Source organism: Rousettus aegyptiacus, unplaced genomic scaffold (assembly GCF_014176215.1).
Source record: "Rousettus aegyptiacus isolate mRouAeg1 unplaced genomic scaffold, mRouAeg1.p scaffold_m13_p_1, whole genome shotgun sequence".
In the NCBI taxonomy this organism is placed as follows: Eukaryota; Metazoa; Chordata; class Mammalia; order Chiroptera; family Pteropodidae; genus Rousettus; species Rousettus aegyptiacus.
The window spans coordinates 91,303,850-91,321,596 of record NW_023416284.1 but is presented as its reverse complement, the minus strand read 5'-3'; the positions used below and the strand labels follow the sequence as shown (position 1 = coordinate 91,321,596).

Here is a 17,747-nt window from a genome sequence, read left to right as displayed (position 1 = left end):
CCGCAGCTCCCGCGGCGGCTCCGGGAGCGCGCGCGGTGGGTGGGGCGGAAATGGGGGCGAAAATTGGGAGCTGAGCGCAGACCTCTTTCCTCCACTGCACTTTCCTTAAATGCCCGTGTCCCCCGGGGCGGCCCCAGGCGGCCTGACTCGGTTCCTTTTCTGTAGGTGTAGGGTGCAGCTTGGCGCGTCTTGGCCGGAGTCCAGCGGAAATGGGTGCCACCGAGCTGTTGTCAGTGAAGTAGAATGGGTCCTGGACCTGGAGATGTGAGGGGGCGGGGCGGAGGGGTTTGCCGGGTGGGAACCCTCCCAGGTGTAGTGTAGGTTCGACCACGGTAGAGGTAGTTTGTCACCCTGGTGGTTCTTTCCCCAGGGAAATGAGCGGACGCTAGAAGTGGGCGTTTTGTTTTTCATCTTTGTCTTAGGCAGTTTTAAAACCTCTCATTTCTCCTGAATCTACCCAAGCTTCGTTTCTTCATTGAGACTTGCTAGTCTCTGGACGTCTCAGCCTCCTACAAAACTTACTAGCCTTCTGATCACTTTTACTTCTTTACTCATCTCGTGCTCGACCATGTAAATTAAAACATAGTTTTTCTTAAGGCTTCGCCCTCTCGATCTTGAACCAATCCCATGAAGAGCTAAACTAGGAAGGTTACAGTGATTGAGTTGCCACCTAAAGCAGACATTTTACTTGTTCATAGCCAATAATCTCTCCCGTGACCTTCAGAGTGCAGTTTAAATTTACATTCTGTAGTCCGTTACCCCTCCCGTTCCTTTACCACCACCAACAGAACGGAACAGAAAGGCCAACTTCCAGGAGAACTCGGCTTTCCCCCTCAAACTGGACCATGTATGTATCCCTTTACCATTGTACTGGAAGTCCTCTCTTCTGTTTAAGGAAATTCCTTTTGACCTGGTCACCCTTACCTATTACTCTAGCTGCCCTCTATTTTACGCTAGTTGGTGTTTTGAACTTCATTCTACGAGTTTCCCAGTCGGGGGAAAAAAAAAAAAGGAAAGAAAAACCTTAATACTGGCATGCTTATTTACCTCAGCTCCTTTGCACAGGCAAAACCTGAAATTATCTAAATTCTCCTCTCTCTGCCCCATCCCTACTCCTTAGCCCATTTCTGCTACTGAAACTATTCTGGCAAATGTCACCAAGGACCTCCTAATTGGCAAAAGCAGGAAGCACTTTTCAGTTCTCACCTTATTTGACCTGAGGCATTTGACACTTGGTCATGCTTTCTTCCCGAAATTCTCTACACCCTTGATTTCTGTGACCAGTGTTACTTGTTTCATTCTGTACTTGTCCAGCTGTTCCTCTCCAGTCCCCTTCATGGACTCTCCTTTAGTTCCTTCCTAATGTGTTGATGTTTGCCAGGATTTTGCCTTGGTTTGCTTCTAGTTCTGTTTATCTTTTCTAAATCTCACTCAATAACTCAAAGCCCTATCTCTCCTGTATCTCTAATTCGGAAAACTCTACTGAGCTAAACTTGCTACTACATATTACTGCTTGGATAACCCCCAGACTTTTGAACCTGTTCAAAATTGATGCAATCTATGCATGCCAGACTTGCTCCTGTATTATCCTGGCTAATGGCAGCTATTCAGTCACAAAGCCTGGAATCTGTGAGTTCATTCTTGATTGCTATTTCTCAAAACTTTCCTTATTTTGCCTCTAAAATGTTTGTTGAATTACACTTTGTTCGTGTCCTGTCACCTGAGCTACATCAACAGCTTCCTAACCGATTCTCCCTATCACTTAAGCTGCACTGTTTAATACAGTAGCCACTAGCTACATGTGGCTATTCAAATTAATATTAAATACAATTTTAAATTTAGTTCCTCAGTTGCACTAGCCACATTTGAAGTTCTCAGCCACATGTGGCTAATGGCCATCATATTAGATAGCACAAATTAAAACATTTCCATCACTGCAGAAAGTTCTGTTGAGTAGTGATGCTCTGGATTTTCTCTCTGCCTCTGCTACAATACTCCCAGGAGTAAGTTTTTCAAAATAGAACTCTGGCCATGTGCTACTGTTTAATTCCCCCTTTCCTCTGTCCAAATTCCTGTGCTTGACCGAAAGTTCTGCCTACCTCTCCTAGACACTTTGTGCCCTATACTCCAGCCATAATGATCTGTTCCCTAGACACATCATTGTTTTATGCCTCTGTATTTTATACATACAGCAGTCTAACATGGAATAGGCTTTTCCCCAATCCATTTAAACCCCCAAAACATTTGAAAAGCCTACTCTTCCTCCCAAATTGAGCTGACTGCTCGTTCCTTGGTGTCCCTCTTATAATCGCACCTTTCACAGTGAATGGCATTTATGTGATAACATGTTTCTTTCCCTTATTAGACTTTGATCTTGAGAACAGGGCCATGTTATATACAGTACCTGGCCAATGTGAAGTATTCACAAAGTGAGTGATTGTTGAAGGAAATTGATGCTTAAGAAAATATGCGACTTGGGTAAGATGGTAATGTATATGTTTATAGGGTACCATGCATAGTATTGGAGAAATTAATCATAGTAAGACGTAATTGCTGTCAAGTATGTATTTGAGACATTGGAATAGTGTGAGGAAAGAAGCAGAACAAAACAGGCCATTTTAACAGAGAGCAGAGCAGTCCAATCTGGCCAGAAGAGAATATAAGCTACAAGAAGTAGAGCAGGAGGAAAGAAGACTGGAAAGTAAAGTTATTTGAGGCAATATTGTGAAAATTTTCTAGTGTTGTTAAGTTTGGACTCAGTGGGGAGCCACTGAAAGTTTTTGAGCAATGACTTGATTGAGATTATGTCATTAGATAGGAATAAGTTTGGACTCAGTGGGGAGCCACTGACTTGGTTGAGATTATGTCATTAGATAGGAACTCTTATCTTCATATCCCTAGTGGTTAGCACTGTACTTGTTAATAAATGCCAAATAAAAATGTCAGGGATTGAAAGGAGATGAGACTGGTGATAGCTAACAGTTACTGAGTACTTGAAATGTGCCAGGCCCTGTTTTAAGTGCTTAAAGTAGATACTGTTGTTATCACCCCCATTTTTCAAATGAAGCAACTGAAGCAAGAAGTTAAATAATTTACCCATGGTCACACTTTTAGTTAAGTGACCAAGCTAGGATTTGAACCCAGGTGGTCTGCCTCTGGATGGTATGTTATTCTGGTTGCTAAGCACAGCAGGTAGTTTAAGATCTAGGACTGAAGTTGGAGAAGATTAGGAGAGGGATTTGGGGGTCTTTGAGGCAGTATTTTAATGAGTCATACAAGTACCTGAGATTTATAAAGGAGGAAGTATAAAACAATTTAATTGTGGGTCATGGATTGAGCTGTGGGTTAGATCCCCATACAGAGGGCGAGAATAGGAGTGGAACCAATGGAAGAGCATCATACAAGAAGGAAAAGCACAACAATATAATGTGAGTAAGCCAAAACAAGAGAGGGCTTCAGTGAGCATTTCATGTTTATTGAATAAATGACTAATCAGGAGTTTTTAAGTTTGTTTGTATCGTGGACATCTTTAGCAGTTTGGTGACGCCTTTGGACTTTGTCCAACAATGATATTTGTAAGTGCATAAATAAAACATACAATTATCAAAATATTTAAAGAAATGTGTCATGGTCTAGTACTATGCGTTTCCTTATAAACACTGTTTCTTACCTAATACATTAAATAAAATGATTTATTGGCAGGTCTAACAACTCCCATAATTGTAAAGTAGAGATTATGAGATGTCTAAATATGCGATATGGAAATATTAATTGATGATTTCTATTGATAACATTAAGGTACTGCTAGTACTACAAAGATTTGTTTTCTACATCCATAAAACTAAATTTCAGTTATTAGATGTTATTGAAAATTAAGGTAGCTTTCTTTTTTTATTCCATTTAAGTTCAGGGTCCCCTGAGTTTTATGGCGTGTGGACTACAGATTAAGAGCCACTGTTCTGATTGATGAGGAAGTGAGTTCCCACAGATAGGTGTGAGAGAAAGAAGAAAGGAGAAACACTCAGTAGTTTGTGTAGGGATCACTACTGATAGTTGGAGATCAGTTTGTCATCTGGGGATAGAAATCAAGGGTATGGGGGACCCAGACTAAGTAATTCAGACAATATAGTAGAAAGGAGGGGACTACTTAAGTTTTGAGTTTGGGAAAGTGAGAGCTGCCTTTGTAGGAAGATTTACTTGGCAACAGTGTGTACCATGGATTAGCTTTGGAGGGACTGGAGGTTGGTCAGCTAGCAATCTTAGCACACATTCACCCATGAGATGAGAATGAATAAAGTATTTGCAGGAGCAGAACTAATTGTACTCAGAAGATAACTCAAAACTCCCTGTGGTCCACAAGGTCCCCCATGGTTTTGCTTCTTCCTGCCTCTGGCCTCATCTGCTGTCCTCTCCTACTCACTAATGATGCTCCAGCCACACTGGTTAGCCAGCCCCTTTCTTGCTTCAGGATCTTACACATGCTGCTCTCTCTGTTGGTACACTCTTCCCACTCTGCCTGGCTAACGTCTACTCACCCTTCAGATCCCATTCCCAAAACTGGAGACCAACTCCAGTTAGCCTCATTTAGGGAATCTTAGTTCTTTTCCTTCATAGTACCTTTCATACTGCTTATGAAAATTTGTATGTGTACTTATTTGATGTCTCCTTATTTTCATTAGATTATAAGTTTGATGATGTTAGGTGTCCCGGTACCCAGCATACTGCCGGATGCATAGAAGATAGTCAATAAATGTTTGCTAAATAAATGAACGAACCTCTCTGAGTCACAGTTTTCTTGTTTTATAGTGGGGATGATAAACTCCAACCTCGTAGAGCAGTTGAGAGGATTGCTACATCCTAGTAATGTAGCTAACAGGGAAGAATGAATATGGATATGAAGAGATACTGAGCTGGGAATGAAGGTAAATGTGGGAGCTGGTTAGGGCTAGGTTTGCTCTCTGAAGTAGGAGGTGGAAGAGGGCAGGAAGAAAGTGGCAATTGGGAAGCATGGTGGGGTGCACAGTACAGGCAGTAGGGATGAAGTTGTTTGTAGAGTAGCTCAGAGACATGCTTGGTAAGATTTACTGTTGAACTCTTTTAGAAGGGACGATCTATCATTCATTTATCTAAAGCTTGAAGGCTTCCAGGCTCAGCTTCAACATCTTCAGGAATTAGCAGCCCATTTATTCGTCCAATGAATAGTCACCTGCTGGTGGGCCTTCTTGGTGGATGCTGAGAATGTAAAAAAGAATAGGACATGATATCTTAAAGATCTTGCAGTAGGGGTAAAGTAACTGTCAAGCAGACATATAAATAGAAGAGAATAATAAAAATGATGGTAATGGCAAGCACAGGGTACTGTGGAAGTATACCGAAGAGGCTACATAACTAATCTCTGCTCAGTTCCAAGAAGGCATCATGAGGAAGGTGAGATTTCATCTTAAAGCAATATATAAGTAGGTTAAGTAGGGTTCAGATCACAGAGAACCAATGAAGGTTTTCATACAAAAGTATGATGCGACCAAATATGCATAATAGAAATATCTCTTTAGTAGCATTGGAAAATAAATAAGATTGGAGACAGGTCAATTATAAGAAAGTTGCAGTAATCCAGGAAATGAAGGCTTGAACCAATGGGAATAGAAAGAAAAGGGAAGACAGATTCAAAAGATAGTAAAGTGGTAGAATTGATAGGACTTGGTAAACAATTGGATGAGAAGGTTTGAGGAAGATGAAGTTGTCAAGGTTCACTCATTTTTGTAGCTCAGATAATTGGCTGGACAGTTTCAAGATCTTTGAATACAAGAGATGAAACATCTTGATAAGGGTAGGTGATGAGTTTAGTTTTGTAAATTTTGAAATGGAGGTGCATTCAGGATAGTAATTTCTCAATTGCCTACTAGAATTCATTATTGAACCATTTTATAGTTTGAGACAAAATAGAAAATAGAAAATTTTCTTTTCAGAAAACAATTTTTTAAAAACAAAAGCACAGTTTGAAAACCATAAGACATTGCTTTCAATTTAAAGCATCTTTTAGATATTTTTGAAATAGCTGGGAAAAATGGACACAGATTGGGCTATAGGAAGTTAAGTGATTGTTTTTAATTTAATTGTTTGTGGTGATAGTATTGTTATCTTGAAAGAAAAGTTAATCATCTATCATTTTAGAATGTTGAAAATTGTTGAAACTTATGAGTACAAGGGGGTTTATTAGATTCTTTTGTGTATATTTGAAACTTTTCATAGTAAAATTATTTTTAAAATCCTTTTAGTCCTAAATCCAAAGGAAATTAGTTAGTGGAATATAAATATTTTAATTACTAACATTGAATCATATCAATTATATTTTGAATTTGTGGCAAAACTTGTGAAAGACCAGAGATTATCAAGTAAATGACATATATTACCCAGGCAGTTAATTGGGAAGTGCTATCTGAGCATTAATGCACATTTAACCCCCTGTTTTTTCCCCTTAGATGATCTTATGTAATTAATTGTCTGGGATGCCATAACTTGAAGAGAGCTGTATTGAGATGGTTTGGTTCATGATGATTCTTCCTTCTTTGGAAATAGCTCTAATGCATAGAAGTGATATTGTGCCTGGTCATAGCTAATTAATTTGGAGCTATACACCTAATACAAGCTGAGCCAGTCAGGTTGTCTTTCCCAGTAGTATGAAACTTAAAGATAGAGTCTGGAGACCTTTGAACACAAGGCATTTTAATGACAACTCAACCCCTGCTTCAGGGCCCCTGTGGATCCCCTTCCTGAGGCTTGCTTATTCCACTCTTCTGATTTTATGAGCTAGCTTGGTATCCTTCTAATAAATTGCCATTTTAAAAGTTAAGTTAGCAAAATAACCTTATTAAATATAATAAATGTTGCATAGTAATTATCATGTAAATATGTTTGCTGCATATCTCTCCTCATGTCGAAGTAAATTTTAAAATAAAAAATACATTTGTGGAGAACACAAAAGAGACTTTTGTGAGAACTGCTATTGTGCAACATCCAAGTAGAGCTGCCTAAAGGAAGTTGGGTACAAGGATGGTGAGGAACTCAGACTAAGAGCTGAACTGAAGTGGTAAATTTGGGCGATGTCAGCAAATTGGTGGTAACTGAAGGCATGCAGGAGTAAATGCTGTCCAGGACATGTATAGTGTAAGGAGAGAAAGGTTGAAGACAAAACTCTAGGGAGCACCAACATTTAAAGGGTAGCTAGTGGAAAGAAAGGAGTTCACAAAGGAGACTGAAAAGGGGAGCCAGAGAAATGGGAGGAGCAACTAGGAGAGAGTGCCGTCAGGGATGCCAAATAGGCCGTTTTAGGAAGTGTCAAATATTGCAGAGACTGCAAAGAGTCCATTTGATTTAGTGACACAGAAAAACTAGTGAACAATTTCATTGTTGAGGGTTATGGATTAAATGGCAAGTATGAAAGTGGAGAGATGCTTGTCACGCCTTTTTCAGAAAATTTGGCTCTGCCAGGAGAAAAAAATGGGGGCAGTACTAGAGCTGAGTGTTAGAACGCCATGGCCTACTGGGTTTATGGTGGTGTGTCATTATTTTCAGAGGTATTCGTATCTAAAGAACAAAGTAGACAGTTACTGGGGTCATCACTTCCCCAAACTGATTAGAGATATTTTGAGATAATCTATGATGGAGGTTGTTGGAAGGTCCTGAAAAAATTACATAAGGAAGGCTAGTTGTAAGTGTTTGAACTTGTTACCATTTACACCAAGAGAAAAAGGAGTTAACTACACCTCACTCTTGTCCTGATGATGGTGGTTACATTTCTCCTCATGCTGGTCTTGTCCACCCTCTACGCTCTGTGGAGAACTTGACCCCCTTTGCCTCATTCCTTCCACCCAGAGTAATTGCAGCATCTGCTCTTTCCATTCCTAGCCCTCTCACCCAGTCCTCTTCCTCCTCCTATTTCCCACCCAACCTCCTTCCAAACAGTCTGTTGTATCTGGAGCATAATGTATTCATTAACCAATTGTCATCCCCAAGGATGAACAAGGCCCTTTGGAGGGTGGGCTTATTTTGGGTCCCCCATCCTAATTCTGACCACATGCATAGAACAGTGTTCAGCAAACTGTGGTCTATGAGCAAAATCCGGCCCATTGTTTTTTATATGACTGGAGAACTAAGAAAGGTTTTTTTATGTTTTTAAATGGTTAAAACAAAAGAATTATATTTTGCGACCCACAAAAATTGTATGAGATTTAAATTTAAATGTCCTTAAGTAAAAATAAGGTTAAGAACAAAACTCCAGGGAGCACCAATATTTAAAAAGTAGCCGAAATAAGGTAGTACAGGGAAGAGATTGAGAAGGAAATACCCAAGAAGGGGGAAGAAAAGCTAGGAAGAAACTGGGAGCACAGTCATGCTCTTTCATTTACGTGTTGCCCATGGCTGTTTTTGAGCCAGGCTGAGTACTAACGCCTAAAATACATATTATCTGGCCCTTAATGGCAAACATTTGGTACCACCCTGGGTAACAGGGGTCTCCAACCCTGGGCCGTGGACCGTGGCCCGTTAGGAACTGGACCACAAGCAGGAGGTGAGTGGTGGGTGAGCCGGCAGTGAAGCTTCATCTGGATTTTCGGCAGCTCCCCAGAGCTAGCATCACCGCCTCAGCTCTACCTCAGATCATCAGGCATTAGATTCTCATAGGAGCACCGGTCCCTGGTGCCAAAAATGTTGGACTGCTGCCACGTATTACCTCCTTCAGTCCTGGTGATGTCACAGCCTTCCTTTCTACTTTCCTAGGGGCCTGAATCTTCCCACTGCAGGAACAACTAATGGGTTAGTCCACAAAGGGAGGGACATTAGGAGAATGTTCCTCTGGTTTTTGGAGTGTAACAATGATTTCCAACCCTGCTTCTACCCTGACACTCTGCCTGCCCCTCCCCTACACTAGTGTTTCAGAAGTCATGGGGTTTTTGTTTTTTGCTGTTATTGTTATTTGTTTTTCAAAAAGGAGTATGGATTTTGAAAGTCTCAAATATGGATTGTATTCACAAAGATTAATTTCTAAGATTACTTAATCGCCACATTAGTTCTTTCTCACTGCATCTTCCCCCACCCCTTATGTCTTTCTCTTTTTCTACTCTATCAAACTTGCTGCACATACACTGACAGTTTCTTCCTCACTTCCCACTTACTTCTCAGCCCACCACAATCTGGAGTCGACTCCCACTACAACGCTGAAACTGCTCTCAATACATTTGTCAACCACCTGATAATTACTAAATCTAAGGACACTCTCCAGTCCTTCCTTGATTTCTAAGTAGCACTTGGTAAGACTGACTTTGCCCTTCTTCATGGAACACCTCTGTTTCTCTGAATCTGCTTCTGCCTTGTTCTTCTAGCTGGATGCTCCTGGTGCCACCAGATTCTTACAAATTAGTGCATTTCAGTGTTTTGGCCTAGTGTCAGTACCTGGCTCATCCTCCTCTACTGTGTTCTGGACTGCTCAGCCTTGGCGTCTGCAAGGTCTGTACTTACCAGCCTTCCTGGCCAGTTAGTTGGCTTCTTGTTTGATTCTCTTAATAGGAAGCAGGAAGTCAGAAGGCAGGGGAAACAAAGAAGCTCCTGCTTTAGTTTCTAGTAGTGGCAATTGCTGGTAGCTATAGCAGCAGTGAGAACCAGGTGATTCTGGACTCTAGTCTCCTGGTCAGAGGAAGCACCTTCTCAATGATCCAGCCTTTTCAGAGGGGGTGCCTTTTCAGTAGATTGAGAACTAACTGGGACAGCGTCTCTCCCAGGGCAACAGCAGGTATGGACATGGATTCCAGCTCAGGGGCAATAGCAGCTTCTGATTTCCAGGTATTCCTCTTTTCTATTTGCACCTGTAGCCACTCTCTCTTTCACTTTTAGACTCATGCCTTTTTAACACTTTTGTAACGAGTTCTCTCAGACTGAAATATCTCCAGTGGTTATAAATTCCTGACTGGATCCTGGATCATGACTGGTATGAGATTTGGGGTTTGAACTCACGTAGATTTATGTCCTTGTGTCACTTCCCACTTATCTGCACAGTTCACTTGGGCGATCTTATCTGTCACCTGTGCCTCAGCATTTGTGCTGATGACTCTTAAGTGAAGGTTCTTCAGCCCATAGCTGAAATCCATACCCATATACGTCACACCGCCTGCTTGGCTGTTCCATGGGCATCAGAAATTCAACATGTACAAAACTGAATGAATGAATTCTCTTCTTCATCAAACCTGCTTCTATGACATTCTTTTGTATTTCAATTCAGTCCATCTAGAATCTTAAATGTTATCCTGGCCCCTCCATCTCACCTTCCCACATCTAATCAGTAGCCAAGCCCTTTAGACTCCACATCCCAATTACCTCAATATTCAGTTCCCCCATCTCCTCTGCTCATGACTTAATTCAGGATCTTATCATTTCTCACCTAAATTTTTGCTGTATTGCTACAAGAGGGAATGTGTGTGTGCGCGCGCGCGTGTATGTGTGCATAACTCTTTTGATATATACCACAGATTCTTGACCAGCAATTTTACCTTAATTCGTTCTAAGCTCCAGTCAATTGTTCAAAATATCAGGACAATTCTTTTAAGAAGTATTGAAATGGTTGTGCGGTCCTCGGTTTTAATATCTTCATCATTTGCTAAGTAAAAGCCAGAACCTCCTTGTAGCACAACAGGACTATGTAATCTGGTTCTTGCCTAAATTTCTAGCTCATCTTGACACTCCCTACCTGCTCTCATTACAAAACAGGAACACATGAACAGTCTCCACAACATTCATATCTAACTTCACAGAGGTCTCCAAAGGAAGGATCTCTGAATGGCTTTGAGTTTTATGCATTTGCCTGTCCTTTGACCTGGAATGCTTTTCTCTTCCCCCATGTTCTGCTGGTCAAATTGTTTTTCCTTCAAGACTCTTGGAAGCCTTCCTGATAATATCTCACCTCTTCCTTCATCTTCGTGAAATGACTACTTCCAAAAACACTTGGCACGTTCTTATTTGAATACATTACATTGCTGTGTATTTATTCTTTAACTCCCCCTGCCACCACCACCACTTGACTTTAAGCTTTTTGAAGGCAGGAATATTTAGCACTTATTACATTTTCACTGTAGTTATGCAGAACAAATTAGAGCTAATGCCTGAAGCAGAATAGCTCACTGAGAAAGAGGAAGGGGCCAGGAGGGAGGAAATCAGTGTCAAGAGCCCTGGGGCTTGCTGTAAGAAGAGGTGCTTCACCACTGCAGCATTCTGGCACAGGGTGGCGCTGCTCTGAAGAGTCTGTGGGTTGGATTACAGGCTGAAGCTGACTGTCTTGATACTAAAGAGGGATCCCCGCCAGGGGGCAGATATTCCTCTACACTTAACCCAGCCCAGTTACACACCCCATTCTGGCCTGGTCAAAGAATCGTCTTCAGGAGGTTGCTTGTCCCAGGCTTCTCTCCCCAGTGACTGATGATGTTAAACCTTTCATTTCTGTGATTGGTTGAGCCAAAATGGTGAGGAAACTATTGGAAGTGATCTGGCAGAACAGTGCTCTGGGGAGGGAGTTTAGGGACCTGGGTCAGCTGGTTGGTAGCTCCTAGAGCACTGTGTGTGGGTAAAGCTATGGATCATGAACTGAGCTGGGGAGCTGCACTGCTGTGGCTCCTACACCTTCTATGGCTGCTGCCTCACTCCTGGACCGCCCCCCAAGGTATGACGGTACCTCTCCTTACTTCAATTCTGATGGGGCTAGAGCCTAAGGAGCCAAACCAGAGCTTTTGAAGAAGAGCCCTGTGTGTTGTGGCGGGAAGTACTGCAGGGTAGTGGAAACTAGCAGAATCGGGGAAAGGAGCTACTATGGTTGGACAGCCAACAATGTCAGGGTGCTTTATATATTTAATTTAAAAATCTCTTGAAGAAGAGATTACATCAATTTTATAGATGAAGAAGATGAAACTCAGAGTTTAAGTAACTTGTGCAAGTTCACACAGTTGGAAAGTGGTAGAGCTGGGATTTGAGCTAAGCAAATGTCATTTGTACTGTTCTACTCAAGAGTCTATTCTACACTCTGTCATCAACTCACCTTGTGATTCTTGAAAAGTCTCTTATATTTATTGGTCCTTAATTTCCTTATCTGAAAAGGATGGAGCAGAATGGAAGAATAATCTGTAAGATCACTCTTACTCTAAATATTTATTAATCTAGGTATTGAGTATTGGGTAGAAAATTTCCTATTGGCTGGGGGATTTCTGCCAGAAGTTTCAGAGAATAAGAATTATTTCTTGCAGCTATGGGGTCACTTCCCCTAGTCCTGTCATTGCAAGGGCTGGAAGGTTGAGAGAGGAGAAGATGTTTTTAGCGGGGCCTGCCTGGTGTCAATATAGTGGCTGAAAAGAAGCCTGGAGACTGGTTTTTCAGTTTACCATGTGTGTCTGGGCATAGGAGGGGACAGTGTCATCTATAGCTTGGGGAGGCCATGACCGTTCCTTTGCCCTCCCTTCTAAGACTGGAGAACTCATCCAGGCCCTTTACAAATCAGTGGTCTTATGTGAATTAGACAAAGGTCTCCCCTTTGGGTAGATGCAGCCCTGTGCAGGATGCATGATTTGGTGAGCAAAATGCAGGGTGGATTTCAGCTTCCAACTACCTCTTTGGCTGGGTGCCTTTGTGCAGTGCACAGACACACAATACCATTGTGACTCTGAATCTGTCGCTTTAGAGAGTAGACCATTTCTAGTTTTTACAACTTTAGATAGCTGGCCTTTTGATGGGCAGAGGTAGTTTGGAGAGATACTGTAATTTCTTTTTCGCTCCTTCTGGGTGGGAGAGCCTAAGTAACAGACACTAGAGGGAGTTATACTTCACTCCTACCACTCTCCTTCCAGCAGGCCTGGCCGTTTTCTAGGATAAGGAGGAGGAAGAGGAGGCTCCTACCTGCCTGAACCCCACCCTGTCTCCTTTGCAGCTCCTACTCCAAGGTGGCAGGATGATCTGCAAAACCACACATTCCTGCACACGATGTACTGTCAGAACGCGACTCCCAGTGTGGCACTCTCTGAGAGCTACGACGGGGACCAGCTTTTCTCCTTCGACTTTTCCCAGAACATTCGAGTGCCTCGCCTGCCTGAATTTGCTGACTGGGCTCAGAAGTCTGGAGATACCTCCAACATTTTGTTTGACAAAGGATTCTGCCAAACCATGATCCAGAAAATAGGCCCACACCTTGAAGGAAAAATCCCAGTGTCTAGAGGTCAGGGGTTTTTGGGGGGTTGGAGTTGGGCCTGCATTCTTAACCTCATTAATCTACAGATTGAATTATTCCCTTCACATAGCTCCCTACCTCTGGTGCCTCCTGGTCTTCCTCTAGGGCCTTTAGTTTTCTACCAGCCTTGGGGTGCACTGTTTTTGCTGTGGGGCAGAACACAAGTGCCTAGGATGTAGAGGCAGTCAAAGCTATTCATTTAACTCGATGAATTCATCAGGGAGCAATTGACACCTACGGAATATTAGTGTTTGTTTTACTATGCTCAACAAGATAGAAGAGGAGAATGGAAGTGTCTGATGATGTGCCTGTGTTTTAATAAGACAGCGTGTGAGTAGATGCCATTGTGAGGTCTAGACAGGAAGTCCTGCAGGAAGTCATGGTGGATGGGTCCAGAGAGGCTTGAATCTGGCTCTTCCTGGAGTCCAGCTCTGGTTCTTGCCTGGAAGAAGACCACTTCAGAACCCCAGCACCTCCCTCATCTCTCCCCACAAAGCCCAACCCCACTGACACTGTCTCTGCCCATCCCTCTGTATGCCATGTCCTCTCTAAACACTGAGTTAACATCAAAACTAGTCCCTTCTTTCCCTCACTTCTCAATCTCCCCACCAGGGGTTCCTATTACTGAGGTGTTCACGCTGAAGCCACTGGAGTTCGGCAAGCCCAACACACTGGTCTGTTTTGTCAGTAATCTCTTCCCACCCACATTGACGGTGAATTGGCAGCATCATTCAGCCCCTGTGGAAGGAGTTGGGCCCACTTATGTCTCAGCCGTTGATGGACTCAGCTTCCAGGCCTTTTCTTACTTAAATTTCACACCAGTATCCTCTGACATTTTCTCCTGCATCGTGACTCATGAAATTGACGGCCATACAGCAATTGCCTATTGGGGTGAGACCCTTCTCCTTGGAAGCCTGGTTCATTTTGGGGACAAAAGGGGGTAGACCCATGGGAACGCCTTCTTGGGCCTCTACTTGGACCTTGTTTAGTTCATTCTCGCTCTGAGCCAACCTCAGTCTTCTATGCCTCGGTTTCTCCTTTGTCATCCCAGACACCCACATAATTCCCCTGAGTGAGGGGGCTCCCCTCCCAGAAAAACAAACTACTCTTGTTTTTCTACAGTGCCCCAGAACGCGCTGCCCTCAGATCTTCTGGAGAATGTGCTGTGCGGCGTGGCCTTTGGCCTGGGTGTGCTGGGCATCGTAGTTGGCTTGGTCCTCATTATCTACTTCCGAAAGCCTTGCTCAGATGGTATGTTGGGATATCTGGAGGGGCTGGGTGGGCCGTGGGAGGCACACAGTGGTGCATGTGTGGGCGTGCCAGAATTATCCTGTGGCATGAGGAGAACTTAAAAGTGATCCTCAGGTCCTTGAGTGGGGAAGTCATGTATTGGGCACTGTGGGGCATCGTTGTTGGAGTCCCAGTTACACACATACAGGTAAGGGTCACAGGAATGGCTTTGAGTGGGAGAGGAATGATATGGGATGCTATAGGAAGAGCGCTCAGAGATGACTTGGGGACACGGAGAGATCAACTTCTGTAGTGTGTGCTGCAGGCGGGGGGGGGGGGGGGTTTGGGGAGAAGTGGGATCCCCCTGAATGGCTTTTCTCCATCCTTTCTCCTCAGACTGAGTCTTCCTGGCCAGCGTCTGATGCCAGCAACTTTGTCCATCCTAGCAGGAGGTGCTCAGGTTTCTCATCTCCTGCTCAAGATTGCTTCTTCTCAGAGCAGAAGGCCTTGGGACTCCCCGTGTGTGTGTGTGTGTGTGTGTGTGTGTGTGTGTACATGTTTCTCAACTGAGGCTCTGCTGTCCCGTGGCTTATATCCAGGGGAACCCAGAGTAGGCCTCCTATCATGACCACATCCCTTCCCACGCCGAGGTAATAAATCTCATTACTTCATATCCGTGTGGCTTCTTTTTTAACTCGTGCTATTTGTTTCTGGATATCTCATATTGAGTGGGTTGTCATTTCAAATTCAACATACCTTAACCTGACAACAGCTTGCCCTCATTAGGGAGGGAAATGGGAAAACCCCTAACTCCTCAGCTGCCTCCCGTTCCCTGTTCTCAGCACTACACAATGACTTTTGCTCCTATCAGTTTGTGCAAAATATGTGGGAAATGAAGGTAGAGCTACTTCCTGAAAATCTGCTCACAAAATGGTGAAGGGAGCAGCTCATGGATTTTTTTTTTTTTTTGTACTTTCTTTACCGTGTGTGAAAATGCTTATGTCTAGCATAGGCTGCTTTGAGAAATGTATAACTTTCTTTAACCTTTCATATAGCTAGGGAAACAGGAGCTCAGGAGTAGGGAAAAATAAGGCTTCAGATGCTATACTAACTAAGTCATATCATGTCAGACAGTATAAGAAAACTCCTGAGGTGAAGTTTGAGCAGCCTGGAAGGGCCCAGAAGTCACATGCCCTTCTAAACGATCCGTTCTTTGGCCTGAGTGGATTGTCCCAGGCAAGCTGTCAGGTGCATGGTGGGGGAAGGGGCACATGAGTACTGGGGGTAAGTTATTTGGCATGTGCTTTGCTTCTTGCTTACTTTAGGGTCTGGAAGGTGGCATTAAGGTTAAGAGTGAAATTATTTTGGTATTGGTGAGGGAGTCTCTGTTCTTTGCATTATGCCAGAATCTAATCTAAGGGAAGATATTCAGTTCTTTCCAGGAGCAGGTACTTCTGTGAACCACCTCATTTCTAAGAGCAATGTGTATACTGGTTAAGAATATGGGGTATGGCACCAGACTGCTGCGAATTCAATTGTGATTGTCAAATTTTAGCTGTGTACCTTTGGGCAAGTTACTTAACCTCCCTATGTCTTATCATTTTCTGGAATAGGAAGGTGATAACAATAGTGCCCACTTTAATAGAGTTGTTGTGAAACTTAATTAAGTTAATATCTATGGCATACTTGGAACAGTGTTTCGCACATAGATAATGTGCTCAGGAAATGAGCAAGGATTTTCATAGGGGAACTCTGCAGCATCATTGACGTCTTTCTCTTTTCTGGAATCTACTTTGAATCTACCCTCAGTTGTATTTTCTCCCTTTGAGATGTTTTTCTTTTTCTTTTCACTTTACCATTCTACATATGTCTGTTACTGCTTTCTACTTCTTGATTTCTATCTCTCTATTTTCTAACTTATGAAGGAATTCCTGCCAGTCGAACCTTAAAGCTGCTTTTGTCATGCCACGTGACCTTAGACAAGTTACATTCCCTCTCTGGGCCTCTAATTCCTCATCAGTAAAATGATCAGCATAGGTTAGATGCTCTCTGATCGAGAGCATTCTATTAGACTATCACTTAAAATACTAGCGAAGCATTCAAGACCCTCTTTACTCTGATGTCCCCTTCTAATAAAAAATACTACCCACTCTTTCCAGCGGGAGTCTTACTCTACAGTGAATCAGTTTTCACCCTCTTCCATGACAATATCATGTCTTTCTTCACTTTAGGGCATTAGCACAGGATTTTTCCTCTTATCAGAATACCTTCTTTCTTCTTCTCTGCTTGTTTCCATCTTAATCAACCCTATAGAGCAAACCCAAGCTTGACCTCTTTGGTGAACCTATCCCGGATCCTGCCATCCTAATTAGTCTTTATGGAACTCTTCCAAGACTTAGCTCTCAACTCCTTGGTAGCAGTCAACACAGACTTTACTCTCAAGGATATCCTGCCTTGTTTCATATGTTAATTTTTTCTTCCCTTGTAGTTTGTAAATTCTATAATTTGGGGATCACAAACAATTTATACTTACACCAACAGAGCAAGGTAGTTCTCATTTTCCTTTATCATCATTAACACTTGAAATTATTTGACTTTTAAATATTGGCAATATGGTGGATATAAGGTAGTGTCTTATTTTAATTTTCCTTTCATTACTAGTAAGGCTGAGCATCTTTTCACAGGGTTCCTTCTCTGTGAATTGCTAATTCATATCTTTTGTCTTTTTTAAAAGTTGCATTTTCTTATCTTTTTCTAATATATTCTATACAGTAATCTTATGTCAGTAGTTCAAGTAATTTGGCTGCAGAATATAAGGATGATAAACTAGTTACAGCAACTGTAACCCAAATGTCAGAGTCTAGAGCAGTGAATTCTGATAGGGAAGAAGGAGTGGGAGGAGAGAGGTGAGGTAGGGGATGGAGTGAGGTTAGACAGACTGGGAAGTAATGTAATCCTGGCAGGGTATAGGTGTGTGTAGTTTTGAAAAGACATTGAAGGAAGTCAGAAATGCCATTTTATGCTATTGGTTTTAAGTTACAAATGATTGATAAGTTGAGCAATTTTTGAATTTACAAAGTGGAAGCTTGAATTAAAACCATCTGTCCAGAAGGAGAACCTGAGAAATTACAGGGAGTGATGTTAGGAAGAGATTTATTATTATGGCCTTACTCTCAGGAAAAGCATGAGACTATATTTGTGACTTCCTTCAATGTGCAATGCCAGTGATGTTGTTGTAGTTCATTTTTGTTTTAGCTAGCTCAGG

General features: G+C 42.4%; 1 protein-coding gene across 7 annotated transcripts; it reads left to right on the top strand.

The window, feature by feature from the left end:
- The first annotated feature begins 62 nt into the window (after positions 1 to 62).
- LOC107511993 (HLA class II histocompatibility antigen, DM alpha chain) lies at positions 63 to 15,155 on the top strand. Of its 7 annotated transcripts, XM_036238612.1 has the most exons (6): positions 262 to 847; positions 4,807 to 4,922; positions 12,956 to 13,240; positions 13,865 to 14,143; positions 14,375 to 14,503; positions 14,879 to 15,155. In XM_036238612.1, exons 3-6 carry the CDS (start codon positions 13,009 to 13,011, stop codon positions 14,881 to 14,883), a joined length of 645 nt encoding a protein of 214 aa, XP_036094505.1. In that variant the 5' UTR covers positions 262 to 847; positions 4,807 to 4,922; positions 12,956 to 13,008; the 3' UTR covers positions 14,884 to 15,155. The 7 variants fall into 7 exon arrangements, with proteins under 7 accessions (XP_036094500.1, XP_036094505.1, XP_036094509.1 ...); XM_036238607.1 differs by lacking the exons at positions 262 to 847; positions 4,807 to 4,922 and adding an exon at positions 63 to 229 and having other exon boundaries at positions 13,093 to 13,240; XM_036238616.1 differs by lacking the exon at positions 4,807 to 4,922.
- The last annotated feature ends 2,592 nt before the right edge of the window (positions 15,156 to 17,747 follow it).